At 56.0% G+C, this 21,495-nt stretch overlaps 1 protein-coding gene across 2 annotated transcripts in view; it reads right to left on the minus strand.

Moving 5' to 3' along the window:
* Window positions 1–62: 62 nt before the first annotated feature.
* The window catches only part of MPRIP (myosin phosphatase Rho interacting protein), a 42,438-nt gene continuing 21,005 nt past the window's right edge, over window positions 63–21,495 (minus strand). The window contains exon 4 of one of the 2 annotated variants that reach the window (XM_055090535.1): window positions 63–585. In XM_055090535.1, the coding sequence (XP_054946510.1) occupies window positions 502–585 (84 nt within the window). In that variant the 3' untranslated portion in view covers window positions 63–501. Of the gene's footprint in view, window positions 586–3,546; window positions 8,114–21,495 lie in introns of those variants that run through there. The other variant, XR_008619305.1, reaches the window with a different exon arrangement.

Genomic DNA, 21,495 nt, shown 5'->3' on the forward strand with positions numbered 1-21,495 from the left:
TGGCGGCTCAGTGGCTTCGGCTCCTCGGCCAGCTCCCGGGGAAGACCCCAGGCCTCGCCAGACCTCCTCACCTCAGCTGCTCCTACAGCCTCGCGCCCAAGCCCTCCGCCCCGAGTCTGAGGTCCTTGACCGCTCCGGCCTCCCCTCCTGTCCCTGCCCTCAGGTCTAGGCAACTGCGGCCACTCGCTGAACAGGTCACCTCTTGCACGGCCATTCCCTGCCGGAAGCGCCTGCCTTACCTCCCTCACCGCCAGGATGGTCGCCCTGTCCCCTCCGGAGGGGAGGGCCCTGTGTGTAGTCCCTGGTCCACACACGGGCCTGGATAAAACTAACTGGATTCTCCTCCACATACCTAGGCTGGCACTGCCCAAAATGAGCTTCAGTACACATTTTCTAATGACAGACGAAACAAACCAACCCGTCTAAGTTTATATTGCATAAATATTTATGCCTTATTTGTAAAGAAGTTACACTTTATTTATAAAGTAGGAATACCCAATCTTACCAAATCTCATGTTTGTTAAGCAGACAGCAGGGGACACATGTGCAAAGGCCACAGTGACAAGTCCTCCACAGCTGAGGAGCCTGAGGGAGAGGAGTTAGCTGGAGGGAGATGCAGGGCCCAGAAAGGGAACCCCGCCTCCAGGAGCCCAGGGCCCTGCTCTGTGACCTCCACCCCAGGGTCCAGAACTGTAGCAAGCTGCAGACGACAGAGCTGAAAGGCAAGAGATGGGGTGGTGACACTGCAATGATCTCAACTACAACACATGTCCAGAGTACGCAGAGAGACAGAAGGACAACAGGCTGGGGAGTACCGAAGGTGACGGCTGAGGAATGCAGAGCTTCTTTGGAGGGGGCGGTGAAAACAGTTCTCAGGTTAGACTGTGCTGATGGTTACACACAACCCTGCGAATACACTAAAAGACAATGACCTGTACACCTAAAAACAAAACAAAACACTGCACAAACGTGGAAAACAACAAGGAGGGCTTGCGGCCAGCTAGTCCCAGCCCCAGCCAGGGTCCTGCGGGAGGAGCACTCCTCGCCCACGGCCTCCAGCCCGGGCCTGGAAGGTGACAGAGGCCCAGAGCGACAGGTGGACTGAAGCCCCGGTGCCCGGCTCCTCAGCTGCCTCTGCACGGCCTCAAGCGCAGGAAGAGCGGGGCAGCTCAGTGGAGCAGCCCGAGGGCCGGCTTCAGTCTCCCGGCTCTGACAACACGCATCTGCCGGAGACGACGTGTGAGCAGCTGCTCCCGTCCCCAGGAGGCCCCCTTCCAAGATCCGGCCCTGGGACCATCCAGGGGCAGCGTGGGCCTCCATGGATTCAGCACAGAGGGGCCCACAGGATGCAGGACAGGCCCGCTGGGGCGGCAGCCTGGCAGCTGCTGGAAGAGGAGAGGGCCGAGGAGCCCAACGTCGCACAAGTGCCGTGGTCTGGGGGAGATGGTGGTGATGACCCGTTCTGGGCTTTGTCGACCAGCAAACTCCTTGCCTTCACGGGGCACTGGTAGGGTCAGCGAAAACTTATTTCTTAAGGAAGAAAAAAGACACAAGGACCCTTTCCACTTGCTGCCAATGCCAGGCAGTTCCTTCTCACACCTGTGGGGCAGGACTGGTCTGCTGGCTGGGCAGCCCTCAGCTCCTGGCCAAGGCCCACCTACTCCTCAGACGGGGCTGGGAGCGCAGGGAAGGACAGCTCTCCCCACGCAGCCAGCACGGCAACAGGACTGCACAAGAGCCAGGCGCGCGCTATACCACACACGACAGCTGACTCACCTGGATCACACACCCAAATGTAAAAGCAAAAACCATAAACCTCTTAGAAGACGACCAAGGGCAACAGCTTTATAACAGTGGATTTGACAATGACTTCTTGGACGTGATACCAAAAGCACAGGCAACAAAAAAGATAAGCTGGACTCCATCAAAATTAGAAACTTCTGTGCATCTAAAGACACAATGAAGAGAGTAGAAAGGCAACCCACAGAATGGAAGAAAACATTTGCAAATCACATACCTGATAAAGGATTAATATCCAGAATATATAAAGAACCCTTACAACGCAACAGCAAAAACACAGACAATTAATGAATGAGCTAAAGGGACTTCCCTGGCAGTGCAGTGGTTAAGAATCTGCCTGCCAATGCAGGGGACACGGGTTTGAGCCCCGGTCTGGGAAGATCCCACATGCCACGGAGCAGCTAAGCCCGTGAGCCACAACTACTGAAGCCCGCGCGCCTAGAGCCCGTGCTCTGCAACAAGAGAAGCCACCGCAATGCAACGAAGAGTAGCCCCCGCTCGCTCCAACTAGAGAAAACCCGCGCGCAGCAACGGAGACCCAATGCAGCCAAAAATAAAATAAATAAATAAAATAAAATTTTTTAAAAATAAATGAGCTGAAGATCTGAATGGACATTTCTCCAAAGAAAATATACAAATGGCCAACAGGCACATGAAAAGATGTGCAACATCATTAGTTATTTGGAAAACGCAAATTAAAACCACAATGAGATACCACTTTGCCCCTATTAGGATGGTTATAATTTTTTTTAAAAAGCTGAAAGTAATGAGTGTTGACGAGGATATGGAAAAACTGGAACCCTTGGTGCCTTGCTGGTGGAAGAGAATATGGTGCTGCCACTGTGGAAAACAGTCTGGCAGTTCCTCAAAAACTCAAACATAGACTCATCTTATCATCTAGTAATTCCACTTCTAGGTATACACCCAGAAGAACTGAAAGCAGGAACTCAGGTATTTGCACACCCACATACATAGCAACATTATTCACAGGAGCCCAAAGGTAGAAACAACCCAAGTGTCACTGAGATAAACAAAGCATGGTTTATCCAAACAATGGAATATTATTCATTATAAAAAGGAATAAATGGGACTTCCCTGGCGCCGCAGTGGTTAAGAATCTGCCTGCCAATGCAGGGGACACAGGTTCGAGCCCTGGTCCGGGAGGATCCCACATGCCGTGAAGCAACTAAGCCCGTGCACCACAACTACTGAGCCTGCACTCTAGAGCCCGAGAGCCACACCTACTGAGCCCGCGTGCCGCAACTACTGAAGCCCGTGCGCCTAGAGCCTGTGCTCCCCAACAAAGAGAAGCCACCGCAATGAGAAGCCCACACACCACGACAAAGAGTAGCCCCTGCTCGCCGCAACTAGAGAAAGCCCACGCGCAGCAACGAAGACCCAACACAGCCAAAAATAAATAAATATATTATTTTTAAAAAAGGACTGAAGGGGCTTCCCTGGTGGCGCAGTGGTTGAGAGTCCGCCTGCCGATGCAGGGAACACGGGTTCGTGCTCCAGTCCAGGAAGATCCCACATGCCGCAGAGCAGCTGGGCCCGTGAGCCATGGCCGCTGAGCCCGCGCATGCGGCAGAGCAGCTGGGCCCGTGAGCCATGGCCGCTGAGCCCGCGCGCCCGGAGCCTGTGCTCCGCAATGGGAGAGGCCACAACAGTGAGAGGCCCGCGTACCGCAAAATAAATAAATAAATAAATAAATAAAATTTAAAAAAAAATAAAAAAGGACTGAAATTCTGACATGCTACAAAATGGATGAACCCTGAAAACATTATGTTAAGTGAAATACACGAGACACAAAAGGACAAGTATTAGTGTTTAATTGGTATGGAGTTTCAATTTGGGAAGATGAAAAATTCCAAAGATGGATGATGGTGATAGTTACACAACAATGTGATGTATTTAATGCCACTGAGCTGCCTTGAAAATGGTCAAGATGGTAAGTTTTATGTTATCTGTATCTGAACACACACGCGTGCACGCACATACATACCCCGAGAACCAAGTGCCCAGGCCAACTTGGATTCCCACCTTGGGAGTGACAACACGCACGGCAGTAACCGACGCAGGGAAACAGGCAAAAAGAAACACCGCATTTAGACCAACAGGCTCCCTGAGTGGAAGTGGTCGTTCTATGGATGGAGCCCGGCCAACTCGCCCAACGCACAGTGGCCTCCTGTGAGGCCCTCCCCAACATGCACAGAACAGAACAACGGGCACGGACCGCAGCCCTCTCATCCCCAGCTCCCTACCTTTCCCCATTCCCCATCCTCGGCCCAGGGTGGGAGAAGCACCCCACACAGGCAGCACAGGGCCCAGGGCCCTGCTGCTCCCCTCTCGTACAGGGGTCAGTGCCCCACACCTCAGCCAGACCTGGACGACGTAAGAACCATTTTCCTGGAAGGTGTGGTGACCTCAGGTACAAATTACGTACGAAAGAGCACCCAGGACAGGTGAGTCTTCTGACTCCAACAGGACTGGGGCAGCTGGGCACAATGGCCGGGTCCACCCCAGGGCCAGGTGGCTCACTTCCTTAGCTCCAGCCCTTGAAGTAAATCAATCTCCTTCCCCATCAGCAGAACCACTAAAACCGACCTTTACAGTTTTGCCTTGCCCGGTTCCCGCCCGGCACCCACGCCCCTTCCCGTTTTTCTGCGGGCCTGCACAGTGTCCCTCGTATCGACCTCTGCTCCTGGAGACTCGCGCAGTCTTTGGGAGCCGACCTAGGACACTCCTGGAGGAAATACGTCCTTACCTGCCTGACGCACAACTGGTGCTGTACTCACACCTGCCTAAGTTCTGGACTCTGACCAGATCCACTTGACAGTTATAATCACATCTACAGAGGGAGAGAGAGGAGAAGCCCTCGAGGCCTGCCTGAAAGACCCCAGGGTCACCTTGGAATGCACGGGCAAAAGTCTGGATTCAGACAACAGGTGTTCACCGAGCCCCTGCGCTTTGTGCCAGGGACAGAGGTAAGAACAGGACAGACAGAATGTCACCTTTACAAAAGCTCACTTTACTCTCGTGGTGATGAAGGGAAATAAAAAGAACAAAGAACAATCCCATTTCAAGTAGCAGTAAGTGACAGGAGTCCAAGGACAGCAGGTATGGGGCTGGGAGCGCCCGGGGAGGTGATGCGCTCACAGGGTCCCGGCAGAGGCCGTGTGGAGGAGAAAGCGAGCGCTCAGGTCACCCGACAAGGATGAGCAGGGTCTGGCCCACGGAAGCCGGAGGGCAGGCCTGCTGGTAGGACTGGAACAAAGGGGCCCGAGGCGGCCACAGCCCGCAGGGCCCGAGGACGTGGTCTGCTGCGGAGGGGGGCCCAGGAGAGGGAGACCCCTTGACTGTGGCTCTGACCCCAGACAAGATGCTAAACTCAAGAACTGAACTTCTTTTCTTTTCTGCACTTGGCTTATGTTCCAGCTACTTTTCGCGGGCAATTTTATCCCCCTGCCCTCATAGAAAATGGACCCTTTTAGGCTAATGACACAAGCGACGGGACTCAGACAGGCAGAAGCAGGAAAGGCAGAGACAGCAGAGGACGGAGGTCAGCAGCTGGCTGGAAGGCAAGGTCACCAGCTGGCTTCGTGAAGAAAGCAAGCTGCCACCAACAGCCTTTGCTACGGCCACCCTTGGGGCATAAGACAGTTCTGGCAGCAACTCTGGGAGAGGTCCCCCAAACGATGGTACCTAAAGATGATGGGAGCTGGAGGGACAGAGACCCCAAGGACCATCTGACTGTTGGAGCTGGAAAGGCCTCTCAGAGGCAGCTCAGGGCTGAGAGCAGAGCCTTGCTGGGGCAGGGGTGCGGCAGGAAAGGGGCAAAAGACGGGGCGAAAGACAGAGCAGGAGCAGTCCCGAGGGGCAGAGCTGGGGGGCTGAGGAGGACAGACATCAAAAAAGGGACTTGAACTCAACTTTCTTCTGAGATGCAAAGGAGAGGGAGCCAGTGTCCCTGCCCCCAGCCCTATCACTTCTCAACAGAGACAGTTTCCTTCTGGCAAAGACTCACGTCCATCAGAGCAGGAGGCCTGAGACATCAGGTATCCGGTGGGCAACGAAGCACACCCACGAGGGGTCACACAGCCCAAGGGAGCACAGCAGCCGGGCAGCACCGTGAAGCCCAGGGCCACCAGGTGGCTTCCTGGAGCCAGGGGAAGAAGGACGTGGCAAGGGGGGAGTAGAAAGGCTAGTGTTGGCGCCCCTGACAGAAATGCCCGGGGTGGGGGCGGGGCAGGATGCTGCAGCTCACACAGCCAGCAGCTCTGTCCCCCCTTCACCCCTCAGCCCCCATGTGCTGCTCTGAAATGCCGCTCCAGGCTCTGCAGCCACAGCCCGAGGAGGCCACCTTGCTCCAGCAGAGGGTGTTTCAGGGATGGGACGCGCTTAAGTCAGGGCTCGACAAAGACCAGAAATAAACAGAAGCTGGTTCACAGGAGTGGCAAGCGGTGCAGACAGGCTCCTGAGATGAGTCCCACAGGAGCAGACTGAAGGCGCCCAGGCTGCTGAGCCTAGAGGAGGAGGGCCGAGGCGGAAGGGCCGGGGACACAGCACCGCCACGGTGAGCTCAGCACTGCAGTAAATGTATGAGCGGAGCCTGCGGGGAGGAGGGAAGGAGGCCAGGAATGCAGGAGCCAAGTCTAAAAGGCCTCTTGTGGCCCAGGACCAGGCTGGTCTGGCGAGGCCCAGGGAAGAGCCAGGCTCGGGGGGCAGAAGCCTCAGGTGTGGAGCTCAGCTGGAGCTGAGGACATGCAGATGCTAAGGGTCCCTTGATAAATGGACATTTTGTCCCCATAAACCTAGGGCTGGCACCACCTCCAGTGTAGATAAAGGCAAAGCGCCACCCCCAACAGCATTTGCCACTCAGGAGGAACTCGCCGAGCACCTACTATGTGCCGGGCTCCACTGCGGGCACTGGGGACGCAGTGACAAACCGAACTGACCACCATCTCTGTCCTCACCGAGCTGACCGTGCGGTCTCGATGTCCAACAAGTCAGACGGGCAGAGTCAATAACGTGTGAGGTGGCAGTGAAGGGCCACGGTGGGGAGGGAGGTGGGAGTGAGGACAGAGGACGGGGGGACACGCCACGCCCACGCGTGGGAAGGTGGGAAGGCGCCAGTTCCCCCGGTGCCAATGGATGAGTAAGCCTCAAGCCCCGTTCCGGCCCCGCTGCCCTGGTTTAATCAGGCAACGAGTCGGAAGGAGAGTCTAGTAACTAAAGTACAAGGAGTCCTGAGAAGGCACTAGTTTACACCTCAACCGCCATTCCCAGTGCAGCCTCGGACTCACCACCGTCACCAGCCTCCCAACGCCAGGTCACAGCAGCAGGTGCCCAGGGCCGCAGGGGATGAGCAAAGCCCTACTTTCCGACTGTGACCTGAGCCCACCCACCTTCTGGCTTCGCTCCCATGACCCGAGCCCCCCGTCCTGCGCTGGACACCAGCCCGGGCTTCCCTGCCAGCCGTCAGGGTCCTCCCTTCCTCCAGCTGCCCCCCAAGGGCAGCTCCAGCGGCACCGCATTTCCCGGCCCTTCCCAGCTGCCTGGCCTGGAGAAACCTCCTCTTTCTCCCAGTTTCTTTGGTACTGCTTCTTCCTTTTTATTTTTAAAATGAACTTCTAATTTTAGGATACATTTAGGTTTACAGAGAGTCGTGAAGATAGCAGAGAGCTCTCCGTTCCCCCTCCTGGTAATGTCTCGCTCACGTCAGCGTGGTATGTTCATCACGGTCATGAAACCAGTACTGATCCGGGACGGTTAACTGGAGTCCATCCTTTACTCACAGTTCCCTAGTTTCTCCTCACGTCCTTTTCTGTCCCAGACCCCACAGGACGTGCAGTTGTCGTGTCACCTTAGCTCCTCTCCGCCGCGACACTCTCTCAGACTTGCCTCATTCGTGGTAACGCTGACCGCCAGGTGTGTGGTGGAAGGTCCCTCAGCTGGGGCGTGTCTGGTGTTGCCTCGTGGTTACAGCGGGGCTGTGGGTCTGGGGAGGAGACCGCAGCGGGGCAGCGCCGTTCTCCTCACGCCACGTCCAGGGCGCAGGGCCTTCCACCGTCGACGCTGGCCCCGAGCGCCGGGCTGAGGCTGTGCTCGTCACTGTTGCCCCCTGTGCACACTGTCCTCCCAGGAGGGACGTCGCTGTGAGCGGCCCACACGTGAGGAGTGGGGGGTGAGCGCCACCTCTTTGAGGGCGGAGTCGCCACACAGACCGCCTGGAACCCGTCCGCACAGGAGATTTTGTGTCTTCTCCCCCACGTGTTTATTTCTTCGTTCACTCATTCCTGACTCATGGTACCTATTTTATAGTGTAAATTATAATCCAATACCACACTATTATTTTGTTGCTCAAGCTGTTCTGGCCCTGATCACGTGGCCCTGTGTCTCCTGGACGTGCCCCACCAGCGTGTGCAAGTCCCACTGTCTGGCACGACAAGGTGCCCCAGGCTCAGCTTGTATGTACCTGCCCTGGTCCTAGAGTCAGCCGTTTCTCCAGGGAGCCCTGGTTCCTTTCATGGGAGAACAGAATTAGAAATCAATACCTAGGTGCTAGGTATGCTCATGGCTACTGGGATGTGCTGCCTCTAGGCCTTCTCAGCTGACAGAACAAAGAAATACAGGCACATATAACCTGTATACAGTCACATATCTTCATCCACCACCCCCCACCTATCTATCTGTCTATCCCTTTCCATCTCTCTCTCTCTCCCTCCTCACATGTCTCTCTTACGCTAAACATACTGGTGTCCCCAACTTTAACCCAAGACCAAACGGATCACTCTAGCCGCTCCCCTCGCTTGCCTGTACCCCTCACCCCCATCCCTTTACTTCACTGTCCAGCCCCAGCACACGCACGGTGGCTCGGAACTGTAAATCAATGCTCCGTGGGGCCACTTCACCAGCTAGCGCATGGCGCCCACGCACCATGCACCACGTGCACGCCCCTTTTGCCTTTGGCTGTGCAGACTCCACTGGTGTCCGAGGGCACGCGCTTCCTTTCACGCACCGCCTGGACTCTCTGCAGGGAGAAGAACCTAAGAGCCCGGTGAGGGAGCAGACGTTATCGCACACTTTCTGCCTCCAGCGTGGCTCCTGAGCCCCTCTGCCAGGGCACGCTAAGAAGGGGGGCACCAGAGGAAGGAGGGGACACAGAGGGCGAAAGGCACCTCCTGGCAGCAGCTGCCCTTCCAGCCTAGCCAGAGACCCGGGCAGGTGGGAGGGAGCTGCTCCGGAGAGGAGGCAAGGGCTGGCACGCAGGCAGCAGGCCGGCTGCAACAACGGTGCCTTATATGGAGATTCCCACACCCCAGCTCTGGCCTTCAGCTGCTGCCGCCCCTGCAAGTCTGCCTCAGCCAGGGAGGCAGGGAGTGCTGCGGTGCTACGGGGTTGGACTGCTCTCCTGCCCAAAGGCCTGCCAGGTAGATCCAGAGAAAACGAGCTGCCGTTTGCTACAGGTGGACTAAAAGCCACGCAGCTGTTGGGGCCATAACATTCACCAAGCCCCACCTGCAGCTCCCTCCTGCTCACCCCCAGTACTGGGGTCTGAAGCAGCTAGAAGAGGCTCTCGGGGACCAGACCCCACCGGAGAGGCTGGAAAGAAGGCGAGCGGTCTTAAACGTTAAGGTCTCACAGCTTAAAGCAATTAGAGCTTTAAGCAATGGTTTTCAACTTTTGCTGAATAAAAGAATCACCTGGGAAGATCCTTAAATGGAGGTTCCATGCCCAGAGACTCAGATTTAAATTTTCTGGGGTGGGGCTTGGGCATCAGAATTACTAAAAAGTCCCCTCATGCTTCTAATGTCCAGCCGAGGTTGGGAACAACTGCCTAGAGGGGAGACCTATCCGTTTGCTGCCACAGCAGGCCTGGCCCTGCCGGCTGGCTGGCTGGCCCAGGCCCCGGCCAGCTGTACTAGGTCACTGGCAGCTTTTGGCCGGGCCAAAGAGGACCTAATGAAAGCAGTGACAGAGAGGAGAGGAGAGACAAAACACAGCTGTCGCAAGCCTGCTGGGTGTGGGGGCCGATGGGGTGCACAGGAGAGTGGGTGCTACTGGAGATGTGGTATCGTAAGGGGCCCCAGCACCCAGGGCTCGTGTTAGCACCCCCAAAAGGCCCCGCCAGCCACAACTAGGAAGAAAACGAAACCTCGAGCAGCCTGAGGGGACGGGGGGAGGGACGGCGGTCCTCCCCTCCCTGGTGACACTGTGAGGCCCTCGGCAGACTGAGAAAGTGGAGACCATGCCAGGCAACCCCACCACCCACAGGAGCCCGGTGGGAGGTGAGGCCCGTGGCTACCACGCTCTGTGCAACGAGAGGGGGAGGGGCCCAGGTGACCAGCAACGCGGGCACAGGCTCCTGCCTCCACCGCCCCTGCCATGAGCACTGGGTCTGGCTCCTCTGGCTGGAACACAGCACGGGGGGAGCTCGCAGGCAGCACAGGGGATGCACTGAGCCACAGAGCGCGCACACGCGCACCCACACACACAGAAACGAAGCAGGCCTGGCGCTATCACAGGGCTTGGCTGAGCAGGACCCACACAAGCTGGCAGCCCAAAGGACTTCAAATAGCACTTCAAGGGGAAATTCTCTGATTTATTCCAAGAATCCACACAACCTAGAGAGAGAGAAGTTCTGATCTGAGCTCATGCCACATCAGGAATCACTGAGACTCCCCTGCCATCCAGGTTTTGGAACGCAAGAGAGCAGAGCGGGTAACGAGAGCTTCCAGCAAGGGACCCTCGGCCTGGATACAGGTCAGGCACAGACACAGCCCTCCAGCCCTTCCCACGGCCCCCAGGGGCCCCAGACTCCAGCGAAACTCGGGCATCCAGGATGGAGGGCAGAGGAAGCCTGCTCTGAGGTCAGACGCAGGCGTCCACCTGCAGCAGCGGTGCCAGGTCCAGGGCGCACCTGCTGCGGGCCTGGAGAAGGGAAACCGGCCTGGGGCTGAGAGCCCCAACCCCTCCAAGGACAGGCCCTGTGCCCGAATGCCACGGGGCTGGAGCAATGTGGAGGGGACCCAGCCCGCCCTGGTTCCTCCCCACTCTGTCCAAACTCGGCCGCGGGACCGAAGCCCCATCCTGTGCAGGCTCCTAGGCTCCTTCCCAAGGATCCCTGGGGCTTGTCAGCAGGAGGAGCTGGAGCCTCCTGGTGCGAGACCAGGGCCCTGGAACAAGCACCCTGTTTTTCCCAGACTGAAGTGCTTCTCCGCGATCCACAGAGAGAACCCACAAGCACCAACTCCCTCCCTCTCAGGGTAGGGAGCCTGGAGCTCATCAAAGCCGGAGCCCCTCCTGGTTAAACTTCCATACAGCGGGAGCAGGAGTGAGGAGGAGGAAAACCTCCAGAGAGGAGGGGGCTCGACCGCAAGGTTCTCTTCACCTCGTTCTCTGCTTCCAAAGACTTCCCCGCCCCAATAAAAGGGCTTGTGAAGAGCTGAGGCCCCTGTATGTATGGCGGGGCCTGCATCTGAGAAAGGATGCTCTCACTTGTCTCTTTCCTACCGGCCCAATCAATTTCTCAGAAATTTGCACTTCCTGGGGCTCTGCATTGACCTGGCAATGTTTTAATGTCCATCTTTATAATGTGCCGTTCCCAACATGTCCTTCCAAGACTGAGAAAACTTACAGCTCGGTTATGGAGACCTAGCAGCCATTTGTGTGCCCGCATGAGGTCCTTCATGATGCTCCTTAACCCCAGGGAAGCCCCAGCCTCCGAAGGAAACAGGGGCTGCCTGGGCCCCATGCACAGCGCTCCACCCTGAATCTCTGCAGCTGCTCAGAGCACGGAGGCGTTCAGGAGGAGCGGGCCTCCTGAGCCCTGTGGCAGGCCTCATCCGGGCCCCGGCGCCCAGCTTGGCACGGGGCTGGGAAGGGAGGGTGCGGGGAGAGTGGTCTCCAGAGTGTCCCTGGCCCCGAACAAGCTCAGGCTCGCTGGCAAGGACTCACAGCGGGGGGACCAAGGCTGCTTTCAGTCCTCTGGCCACCGGATGTACAGTACTGAGCACCAGCAGGGCGGGAGGACGTGGGGGCGGGGCACCCAGGATGGCCCCCCACAGGTGTTTACCTCAAGGAGCCAGGTGCTGGCGGCACGGGTACCCCAGGCACGTGAAAGCTCACCCAGCCGGACCTTGTAATGGGCACGCTTGCCTATATGTACACTGTACTCCAATACTTAAAAACCTCCCTTTGGGTAGAAGATGCCCCATACAGGGCTGGAATTACCATTTTAAAAACCCAAGCACTGAAGTGTAGAGAGGCCTGCCGGGTCACAGACCACCCCCTTCTTCAAGGAGACACGGTTCCCAGAGGAACAGCCCTGGCTTGAAAGCACCTCCTCCTGACAGGATTTCAGATGGTCAGAAATGGCCTCTCCTGTGCCAGGGTCTCCAAAGAACCACCACCTCCAAGTAACTAACCAGCCCCCTGCCTAAGCCTGTCTCGGATGGGGCCCTCCCTGCACCCGCTTCTCAGAGGCCAGAGCAGTCCCGCGCCAGGAAGGGCAGCACAGGGAGGAAGGGGTCCCCAATCAGTTTCAAGAGCACCTGCCCAGCTACCTCTGCCCCAGGCGGGGCCACAGGAGGCGGTGGCGGCACAGCCCCAGGGAGCTCCCACCGGCCGCAGCATGGCGGGGTGGCGAAACCTGCACGCTGACTGGAAACCATGCCCATCTCAGGTAACGCTGAGCGAGATGAGTGTCCGCTCAAGGATGCACAGCAAGTCTGTGTCTAGGCTTTTGTGTGAGGCTTCTGGAACCCTGATGCAGGGAAAGCATGATACGAGTGGAAATACAGGAGAAAGCACCAGAACACACATGGTAGAAGCTTGGGACTGTTCCACAGATGTACTTGAAAGCAACAAGGTGCCCTGAAGCCCCACCAATGTCAGCCACTCCCCAAAGAGTAAGAACCTCAACGGAGTAAGCTTCTCTTGAGACAGAAAGCCTTGCCAAGTGGCCCTCAGCGGGGCCCCAGGGCATCTCAGGGGAAGCAGAGTGGAGTAGGGCTGGGCAAGTCGGGGGCGGATAAGACTGGAGGGCCCCACACCGCCTTTCCCACCAGACCACTACAGGTGACCTGAGGAGAGAGGCTCCAGGAGGACGCGGCTGAAGGAAAACAATCAGGTCTCTGTCCCTGTGATGCAGGACAGGTACTCTGCCAGTAGGCAGGGGAGGGAGGTGACAGGGACGAAGGAAGGATGAATAGTTCTGCCTTAGTGATCTCCCACCCAGACCTGATTGCCGGAAGTGCTTAGCAGGAAGGAAGGATGAAAGGGCCACCCAGCGACAGGGACAACTTGTGTGTCCTTCATGGTACGTCCCCTCCACCAGGACACAGAAGTCATTCTCTATCGGGAAAAGAAAAACGAATTCTGGTAATTCACAAGGCCAAAGGCGCAGGGCCGCAAACCCGTGAATGTGCGGCCCGAGCAGGCACGCCTGGCACACTTCACCAAGTGCACCCGGGAAGTGCCAGGCACCGTGTTGGTCAGTCACACAGCTGCAGAGCAGCAGCGTGGCCTTGGGCAAGAGACCTGAGCTCTCCAAGCCTCAGTTTTTCCATCTACAAAATGGCTTCATAAAGGAGCCACAGGGCACGGAGCACTTCAGAGCAGCGTCCGGCACACAGGAAATGCCATACGAATATTTGATAAATAAATAAAACAGACATTCTTCACCACCATCACAGCTTTGCTCACGAGAACACACATTCAGACCCGTGAGTCGAGACCACTTCACACCCACGAGGACGAGCGTCATGAGCACAGTGTGGAGGATGGATAGGGGCGTGCTGGGGAGGACGTGGAGAAGCTGGAACCTTCCCTCGCTGGTCACGACGTAAGATAGGCGCAGTCGCCGCGGGAACGGTGTGGAGAGCCCTCAAAAGGTCGGACAGAGTTACCACGTGACCCAGCGATTCCACTCCCCGACAGACATCCAAGAAACGGCAGCACAGCTGCAAACCTGTCCGTGGGCATCCACAACAGCACGACAGCCAAAGCAGAAACGGCAGGATGTCCAGCAGCAGATGAACAGATACACAAAATGTGGTTCAGCCAAACAACAGAAGATTTTACAGCTTCAAAAAGGAATGAAATTCTGACAACACGGGGTAACCTTGAAGACGTGATGCTGAGTGAGAGAAGCAGACACAAAGGCCACCTGTTGTATGATTCCATTTACATAAAATGTCCAGAACAGGCAGATCCACAGAGCGGTTGGGGGGCGCTCGAAGGAAATGGGCAATAACTGCTGAAGGGCACAGGGTTTTTCTCTTCGGGGTGATGAAAATGTTCTAAAATTGACTGTGTTAATGGCTGTATAACTCTGTCAATATACTAAGAACCACTGAATTGTTTACATTAAGGCATGAACTGCATGGTGTATGAACTATATGTCTCAATAAAACTGTTAACAAAAAATTTTTTTTTTACTTGAGGTTACACAATTAGCAAGTTGGCAGGCCAGGGCCTGGGCCACCCTTCTGTGGCCCCTCACAGGCCTCGTTCCGGGGTTTTCTGGGCACGATGGCCACCTCTCCAGTATCTCCATGTATCAGAATTTAGGAGAACACATGCAGCCCACGCCAAAGAGAAAGTTAGAAAATGTTACGTTTGCCATGGGGAGACTTTATGTTAACAAGCACACCTGCCACCCTGCCCTCAACTCATCCGTCCAACCTCGGTACTGTCCCTAGAGGCTTCAGCCTATCGCTCCCACGAGCAGCCCTGGAACATGTCCTCTCCGTACAAGTGAAACCAGGTTCTCAGCCAGGACATGGCAGTTGGAGGGGGGAAGAGGTAAGACTCACGCGCGCACACATGGGCTCTCACGCACTCCCCACCCGGCTGAACCATGTGGACGGGAAGGAGTCTCCTCCTTGCCTTCGGCACGGACCGCAGGCCCCCAGCGCTCCTCCAGGCAGGCTGGTCTATCCCCTCCGTCCCCTCTGCCCAGGGATCCGAAAACTCCTGCCTCACCTCCTCCAGGTCCAATTCAGCAGCGCCCCCCCACCACACCCCCCGCTGCCACCCCCGCCCCAGGAGCCCCGCCGCCGCTGCCGCTGGCTCTCCTCCCACCCACACCTGGCACCTGGGAGTGTGTGTCTGCCTCCCAGCGAAGCCTCAAGCTCCCTGACTCGGGAGGCAGCGCCCCACCCCATTTCCTAGCTGAACAGGCAGTCGCTGAACAACGAGGCTCCACCTGGAAGGGCCGGAGAGCATCACCTGCCAGAAATGCCCCTGGACCCGAGGCCCACCAGGAGGCATCGGCTGGCGTGACCTCTGTATCCTTGCCCTTGCGCGCCCTGGCACAAGAGAGGACAGGTCCTCGCCTCGTGACAGAGCATGTCTCCAGCCTGCCCTGGCCAGGAGGCGCCACCTGGGCCACAGAACACTTTTCAGATTTACCCCTCATCAGCGTGAAGAGGTAAGGCTCAGGCCTGCTGGGAAGCTGGGAGGGCCGTGCAAGACAGGAAGCAGTGGGACTGGGCTCGGGGCCCCAGTCTCCTAGAAAGCCCCAGGCCCAGAGGGCGCCGGCTGCCCGACAAGCCGCTGGAATAGGCTGCATCCCCAGAAGCGTCCGGGGTACCCCCTCCCTGCTGCCGCCACGGAGGTCCCTCTTGCCTTCTAACGACCCTCCCAGTCCAACACTCACGTTCTACCCACCTCCCCTCGGAAGCTACTGAAATGCCTTGAGTTAACTTTAGTTCCAGGATTTCTGTACTTGGGATGAGCCAAGAGGCCGGGGGACCTTCCTGGATGACCTGGACTGTCCCCGGAGCATCGGCCCCCAACTCCACTTGGTGTGGGGGGTCACAGGGTAAGGGCCCTCACTCAGGTTGTGAGCGTATTCTCCACACTAACCCCACAGCTGCTGGAGCCATAAAACGTTCCTCCCCTTTAAGGAAAAGTCAAATGATGATTGTTCCCAAGAAAACACCCTGCCTCACGTCCTATGAGATGTCCTGTTGCTAACAAGAAACAAAGCAGCTTTACTCAAGGATTTGATTATTCCAGCTTAAAATAAAACGGGGGCATCAGAAGTCAGGGAAATCGTGTGCAAAGCACCACTGTCTGAGGCAGGATGTAAGGAGAGCATATCTGAAACCAAACTGTTTTCCTGCAGAGTTATGCTTCCATCTTTTTCAATAGTCTTTTCACTACTGTGATGTCCTGATGCAGCAGATAAGAGAGGGAGCCTATCAGGAAAGCAGCAGCGTCAGTGCCGACAGCCCACTGGGGACGCTGTAAGAGACAGAGCAGGGGCCGTGGGAGGCCAGGCTTCAGCAGTGACAGCCTTTGTCTTCAGTGAACGCAGCTTTGCTTCCGTTGGGGCACGAACTTCAACCCTCTTCATGTAAACAGAGGAGGCCAGACACAAGGATCACAGCACAGGTGAGCTGGAGAAGCTCCACCTGGGCCTCCAATCAGGCAGCTTTTACTAAAAATAACGGCCACCGCCTCCAAAACAGCCAGAGCAGCTGGATACAACGGTGCTGAAGCTGCCCCAGGATCAGAAGATATGGTCTGTGCTTCCCTCCTGCAGGGTGGCTAGCGAGCACAGGGCCCCAGAGCCAGCGGGGCCGAGGACAGGTCAGGGCCACGGTCATAGGTTCCTCTGCACAGGAAGCTGGCTGGACCGCAGAAGGAAGCGAAGGAGGCCTCCTTAGCTCTATGCTTGGCCAGTACTTTTACTCTTGACTTTCACCAAAGAGCATCTGACCCAGGCCGGAATGTGGAAGTGACTTTGTCCACGGCTGCCCAGAGTGACCAGGCCTTCGGACTCTCAGTCTGGTGTTCACTCTACCGCAACGCCCTGCCTCAAGGGAGATAAGACCGCCCCCCCCGGGGTGGGGGCAGGGACGATAAAACACCTGTGGGTAAGGGGTGAGGGACTGACTGGCTCGCGGGAGGACCCCAGCACAGCTGCACCTGGACTCGGGCACACGCGGGCCTTCCAAGCTGCGGACGTCAGTGCCAACTCCAGGGGCACATGCTAGACAGAGTGGTCACAAGAGGGATATATAAAGGAGATCAAGCCACGGGAGGGCATTGGGTTCGTTCAGTTGGGTAAGGGCAAGAAAAAGAATCACATCTGACTCTTTGTCCAGAGGTGAGCCCAGAGCAGAGGGCACGGGACACTACGCTGCCCGGCGGGTCCAAACGGCCTCAGGGAAGCTTCTTGAGGCTTGGGCGCACCAGCATTCTCCAGGACCGGGGCCTGTTAGCTGGCTTGGGGACGCAGAAGACAGGGAGGGAGATGTGCCACCAGCAGATGCCGCCGTGCCACAGAGGTGCGCACACCTCACGCCGGGCACGCAACCCCGTCTCCTGAACCCCTCAGGACCCTGAGGAGGAGACTGTCACCACTGCAGAGAGTAATTTCAAAAACGAGGAAAACATACACAATTGGAGTCCTTGCTGTTGTCAACGCGACTGTCAAAATGTTTCTGAAATTTTTTTCTTTTAAAAAACATAGAAAATACATATTCTTAAAAATCTGGATGTACTATTTCAAAACGTTCAACTCTCTTCTTAACCAGGTGACAGGTGTCCCTAGATCTGAGAGGGAGGGGCTCCTTCAGGGGAAGCATGTCTTTGCTTTGACGGTGGAGCTGGACCCCCCCCACTCCCCCCAATGCCTGAGATGAATCCCCAGTGAGATAGGAGGGTGGCAGGGAAACAGGACACTCAGGTCCACGGAGCTCTTGTCCAATGTCCACACTCATCCTGAAAAGCACTTCTCCTCTCCCCACACCACAGAAGAGAACACCGAGATGTACGAGGCTACAGAAAGTGACCACAGTCAGCTATAGCAGATGGAGCTGGAATTCAACCCACACACACCAATCCACGTACTTTCTGACAAACTGCTTGAGGACCGACCAATTCAGTTTCCTTTCATTTTGACAGGTTCCACAAAGGGGAAAAGTCCAGCCAGAAACAAGCCCAGCCTTGCTCCCCTGGGCAAGACTGACTGGGGCATTTGCGGAGGTGGGAGGCAAGGCGCCCCGGACAAGCCGGACCTCGAGGCAGAAGCCCTTTGGTATGCAGGGACATAGGTTTCCAGGCTAACTTGCCACCACCCCACACCCAGGACAGCTGCAGCGCAGAGGTGGAGCCTGGCCAGAGTCACCGAAGGGCCTCTTTATGAACCGAATGTTAGTGACCCCCTCAAAATTTCTACATTGAAACCCTACCCCTCAATGGGATGGTATTGGGAGGTGGGGCCTCTGGGAGGTGGTAGCATTGGATGAGGTCATGAGGGGGGAGCACGTTGAATGGCATTAGTAGCCTGCGTGGCTCTCTCTGCCACGTGAGGACACAAGGAGCAATCTGGAACACAGAAGACAGCCCTCACCAGGACCCGACCATGCTGCACCCCTCCAGCCTCCAGAACTTTGAGAAACAAACTACATTGTTTATAAGCCACTCAGTCGATGGTACTCGTCACAGCAGCCCAAATGGAGTACGACAGCCTCTGCAAGTCAGCCCACCTTCCAGCACCCCTGAGGAGGGACACCCCTGCAGGACATCCACTTCACCCTTTGCCGACTGCCCGTGTGACAGGCTGGCAACAGAGATGTGATGCCTGGAAGGATTTCTCCTGTGGGAATAACTCTGAGCAAGGAAACCAAAAAGGGCCTCTCATCATTTAAACCCCAAACGTTTACATCACAGAATTTTTCTGAACAGTCAGTATATTTTCATCTTTGTGCTTTCCTGTTTTCACAAGATTTGTACACTGAGTATGTATGTTACTTTTATAATTGGGAAAAAGGGACTTCCCTGGTGGTGCAGTGGTTAACAATCCACCTGCCAATGCAGGGGACACGGGTTCAAGCCTTGGTCCAGGAAGATCCCACATTCTGTGGAGCAACTAAGCCCGCGAGCCACAACTACTGAAGCCCGCGGGCCTAGAGCCCATGCTCTGCAACAACAGAAGCCACCCCGCCATGAGAAGCCCGTGCACCGCAACGAAGAGTAGCCTGCCCGTGTGACAGGCTGGCAACAGAGATGTGATGCCTGGAAGGATTTCTCCTGTGGGAATAACTCTGAGCAAGGAAACCAAAAAGGGCCTCTCATCATTTAAACCCCAAACGTTTACATCACAGAATTTTTCTGAACAGTCAGTATATTTTCATCTTTGTGCTTTCCTGTTTTCACAAGATTTGTACACTGAGTATGTATGTTACTTTTATAATTGGGAAAAAGGGACTTCCCTGGTGGTGCAGTGGTTAACAATCCACCTGCCAATGCAGGGGACACGGGTTCAAGCCTTGGTCCAGGAAGATCCCACATTCTGTGGAGCAACTAAGCCCGCGAGCCACAACTACTGAAGCCCGCGGGCCTAGAGCCCATGCTCTGCAACAACAGAAGCCACCCCGCCATGAGAAGCCCGTGCACCGCAACGAAGAGTAGCCCCCGCTCGCCACAACTAGAGAAAGCCTGCGTGCAGCAACGAAGACCCAATGCTGTTAAAAATAAATAAATTTATAATTGGGAAAAACATTTGTAATAGCAAACAGTTTTCGTGGCATTTGCTCTCTCACATATGACCACTCCCCTTGGTTTCAAGGTCCAATCCAGTCTTTACATATTTTTTAGTGTCTACATTTTAGCTACAGATTTGCTTCATTTTAAGAAATCTTAATAGGCAAATTCAAAGTCAGAAGGAAAGTAAATGCAGGGGTGACTTTTTACACTAGGATACAGCTGCATGGCAGTACATTTAGACTTCCCTGCAGGCACCAGCAAGGACACAGTACTGGGTGGCTCAGTCCTCCTATGACTGGGCAGGAGCTTGGAAAGAAGGGCCTGCAAGGAAGAGGGAGGGGCTGAGAAGCAAATGACTTTCAGCTGGCTCCAAGCTCACAAGGCTTGTGTCTTTGACATGGCTATTTTTGGGTTTCTGAGTGGGGAGAAAAAAAGAAATTCTTCCCACCGACGCCTAGCTTGGCAGCCCCTTTGCCCTGGCTCCCCCTCCCTGCCCCTCCCTGCTCCACAGCCCCTCAGGGATGAAGGAAGCCCACCCTGGAGTATTTCTCTCCCCCCAGCCACCCCTTACCACCCCCCATGCTCTTAGGAGTATCGGGAGGCGTCACCCACTTGCTTGTCTCTTTATACAGAGCTGGGAAAATGTGGAAATAAATGAAGCCTCAATTAGGCAGGCATCCAAGGTTTGGGGATGGGGTGGGGGAGGGGACCGAGGCTCTGTCCCAATCCAGGAATGCCTGAGAAAGCTCCAGGAGCCTCCAGCAGCCTCCGAGAGTGGAGGCTTCCCACAGACTCCTTTTCGGTCCGCACTGGTCAGGCGGCCAGAGGCCTGGGAGCCCGGCTTCATTCCCACAGCAACTCACTTCAGGAGGCCTGCTGGCTGCAGGAGGGCTGGCCCCCCTCCGCCACCCCACGCACAGAAGGAAGGGAGGACTCCTGCCCCCTCCTTCTCCCTCCCTGGTGCCCTTCCCAGTGCAGGAGAGGCAGGACCCTAAGAGCGTGGACCCAGACCCAGGGGCGCTGGCAGCCCTCCAGGCCGAACAAAGGCAGTTTTCCCCTTTTAACTGTGGAAACTCAGCATTTCTTATTTATTCCATTCTGAGCCTGGAAAGAGCAATGAAACGGAGATCTTGTTTCTTCCCCTGAGTGGTGGGGTGCAGGGAGAGAGGCAGATTCTGTAGGGAGGAGACTGGGCAGGAAGAAGTTCACAGATATTTTTAGAGACATGGGAATTAAGCAAGCAGGGACCTTCTGGGGCCGGAAACGTTTCTGTTTCCATCCTAACTCTGAAAGGCCAGTGGGTGATAGAGAGTGAGGGCCCAGGAGGCAGAGCGTGGCAGGGAGGGAGCATCAGACTCCAAGGAAAGGAGAAACAAGCGGGGAGCCGAGCTCTCTGAGGGCCACTTCGCTGCTACCATCCAGGCTGTTTCTGCGCTTACACAAGTTGGGCAAATGTCACGACTACACAGCAGCGTGGGGTGGCACAGAACGCTGGCACCCGGCCCCCAGCAGGGCCATCCCTCAGCTGCCTGCTCTCAGCCCCCAGCTCTCAGAAGTGCAGGGAGGTGGCGAGGGGCCAGGGTGAGATGCCGATCACCCCAACTTCCTTTGCTGCTGGTTCTGGTTTGACTGTGGAGAAATGAAATGGAAGCTAAAATAAGGCTTTTCAATTATCTCCAGCCTTCCGATGAGTCAGGCTATCTCAGTTCTTTAAGACCACAAATATGGTCTTAACCGTCTGTGGGGTGCCTCACTCAGAAAGCATCTCTCTACAGCCTCCGGAATAGCCACACAAATCTGGGTACAGGACGTGGAGAGAGGAAAATGGAGAACAAAGTGGGCGACCTTGGACGCCCTACTCCCACCGATGCGGTGCGGCGTTTCCAGAGTGCAATCCAGCAATAACTATGGACTACCTCAAAAACGTTCACACCTTGGACCCAGCAATTCTGCTTCTGGGAATGTCTGCTGAAGCATTATATTAAGAAAAAAAAAAAAAGAAAAGAAAGAAAAAGAGAACACTTAAAAGCAACTTGAAGGCCCATAGTATGGAACTGAGTAAACACGGCTACCTGATGGCACAGTACATAGCTATTAAAGATTGCACTTCAGGGGCTTCCCTGGTGGCGCAGTGGTTGAGAGTCCGCCTGCCGATGCAGGGGACACGGGTTCGTGCCCCGGTCCGGG

The sequence above is a fragment of the Physeter macrocephalus genome, chromosome 14 (assembly GCF_002837175.3).
Source record: "Physeter macrocephalus isolate SW-GA chromosome 14, ASM283717v5, whole genome shotgun sequence".
Classification (NCBI taxonomy): Eukaryota; Metazoa; Chordata; class Mammalia; order Artiodactyla; family Physeteridae; genus Physeter; species Physeter macrocephalus.